Source organism: Coffea eugenioides, chromosome 8, assembly GCF_003713205.1.
Source record: "Coffea eugenioides isolate CCC68of chromosome 8, Ceug_1.0, whole genome shotgun sequence".
NCBI lineage: Eukaryota > Viridiplantae > Streptophyta > Magnoliopsida > Gentianales > Rubiaceae > Coffea > Coffea eugenioides.
Window position 1 is genome coordinate 4,229,697 of NC_040042.1, and position 1,918 is coordinate 4,231,614.

The 1,918-nt window shown below is 39.6% G+C and overlaps 1 protein-coding gene across 1 annotated transcript; it reads right to left on the bottom strand.

Annotated features, from left to right (window-relative positions):
- Positions 1-561: 561 nt before the first annotated feature.
- LOC113779962 (uncharacterized protein DDB_G0271670-like) lies at positions 562-1,528 on the bottom strand. Its single transcript, XM_027325767.1, has one exon. The coding sequence runs from the start codon at positions 1,456-1,458 to the stop codon at positions 700-702; it is 759 nt and encodes a 252-aa protein (XP_027181568.1). The 5' UTR covers positions 1,459-1,528; the 3' UTR covers positions 562-699.
- Positions 1,529-1,918: the final 390 nt, after the last annotated feature.

Sequence of the window (1,918 nt, forward strand, 5' to 3'; positions counted from 1 at the left end):
AGCAGCTACAGGATAGAAATATCAGTAGTGAGATTAAGGCTTAGTTTGGGAGTTTAGGATAGAAGAGAAAAGAAGGGAAGAAGAAATTGTTATGTTGTTTGAAAATTTTGAGAATTAGTGAAATGATTTTGGACATAAAAATCATTAGATATTAGTTCAAAACCTTTTTAAAGACAAAATAGGCATTTTAAAAAAATCATCAAACTTTCCCCAAACTTTCTTCTCATTTCCTTCCGATTTGGGAGGAAGCATTTTGATAATTATTCATCCTTCCATTTCCTTTCTTTTCTTCCTTACTTAAAACTAACAAATGAAGCAAAAGTAAACCTTCTCTTCTTTCTCTTTTTTTTCTATCCAAACCCTCCACTCCCAAACGAACCCTAAGAGACATAGACCCTTTTGCAAACACAAATCATTTTAAAAAATTTTTTTTTTTCTGAAAAAAATTACAATCAAAATCCAACTTACATCTCATATAAACATGGAATGCTCGAATATGCAATACAAATATATATATATATATATATATAAAGAATTCATAAAAAAAAGAAGAAGAAAACAGAAAATGAAAGCGATATTGTTATGCGTTAAAATTGCTTATAGTCACTAGTCAGCATCTAAACTTCCAAGAATACAAATGTTTTTTTCTTGAAGGGAGGGAAAAAAAAAAGATAAAGATTATGAGATAAAACTAAATACTCAGCCCCTGCACATCGGAGACCGATCGTTGGCCACCTTGGGAGTCTTCGGCCGGAAAACCTTCATCGAACTGGGAAAACTCCATCCTTTCCCCTTGCCCGACGCCGAAGCCGACGAATGTCTTCGCTCACCGGAATGATTCATCATTCCGACGCTCACGGACCTCGACCTCACCATCATATTAGCGAACTCCTCGATACTAGCGTTACTACAACTTTGCCTACATTCATTATTTCCATCACTATTACAAGAATTAGCAAATTTCTGCTCCGCCGGAGCCGGAGCCGCAGCCGCCGCTACCTTCGAATTTTCGTTTTCTTTGTTCTCCTCAAATTCTTCTCTCTTCTTACTCTTACTACTATTCAGCCCAAACTTCGCCAAAAGCGCGGCCGTTCTGCTCTTCTTCCTCGCTGGCGAATTCTCCGCCTGCTTCTCCCGCGCGAAGCGGGTAAATAAGAAAGGAACTCCCACGGACCTCGATCTCCGGAAGGCCGACTCTTTGTCAAGGAGGTCGGAAACTCGGCCGCCGCGGCGGGAAGACGAGGCAGATGAGAAGAAAGAGAAAGTTGACGAAGACGAGGAGGAGGAAGATGACGTCGTCGTCGCAGGGCAACATGCGCAGGGGCGCACGTTGGCACAATCAGGACAGAGAGTTATGAGCCGGTCCCGGAGACACGTAGGACAGATTCCGTTGCGACGGCGTTTGGAAGGGTGTTTTGGACATTTGAACACTTCTTCTTCGTCCATGTAAGCAGCCATCGCTGGTGATTTTTCAAGGCCCTCTCTCTTTCTCTCTCTCCAAATGGAATGGAACTTTCTCTCTCTAGAAGTGGTCCGATTTTGTTTGGGTCGGAATAGTTGGTGGAGGAGCATATATATAGGGGGGGAAATGGCTGGGGATACGTTAACCAGGGTTAAAGTTACTCCGGGTTTGTTAACCATGGATAAGATGAAGAGCCTCCTATGGCGTCTAGAGTAAATATTGTGTCCATCACCGCAACACAGTAATTATTCTAATTAATATTTCAAACAATACTTTATTCAAACAAATCTATAATGTCTTTGTTTAGATTGGATTATATATTATCTGGTTATTGATGATTAACATATTTATTAAAGTTCTTTTGCATAATCGCATTTGATTAATGAATAAGTAATGATTAACCCTTTACTTGAGGAAAATAATGATCAACTTTATTTTTAAAAACAAATGGATTTT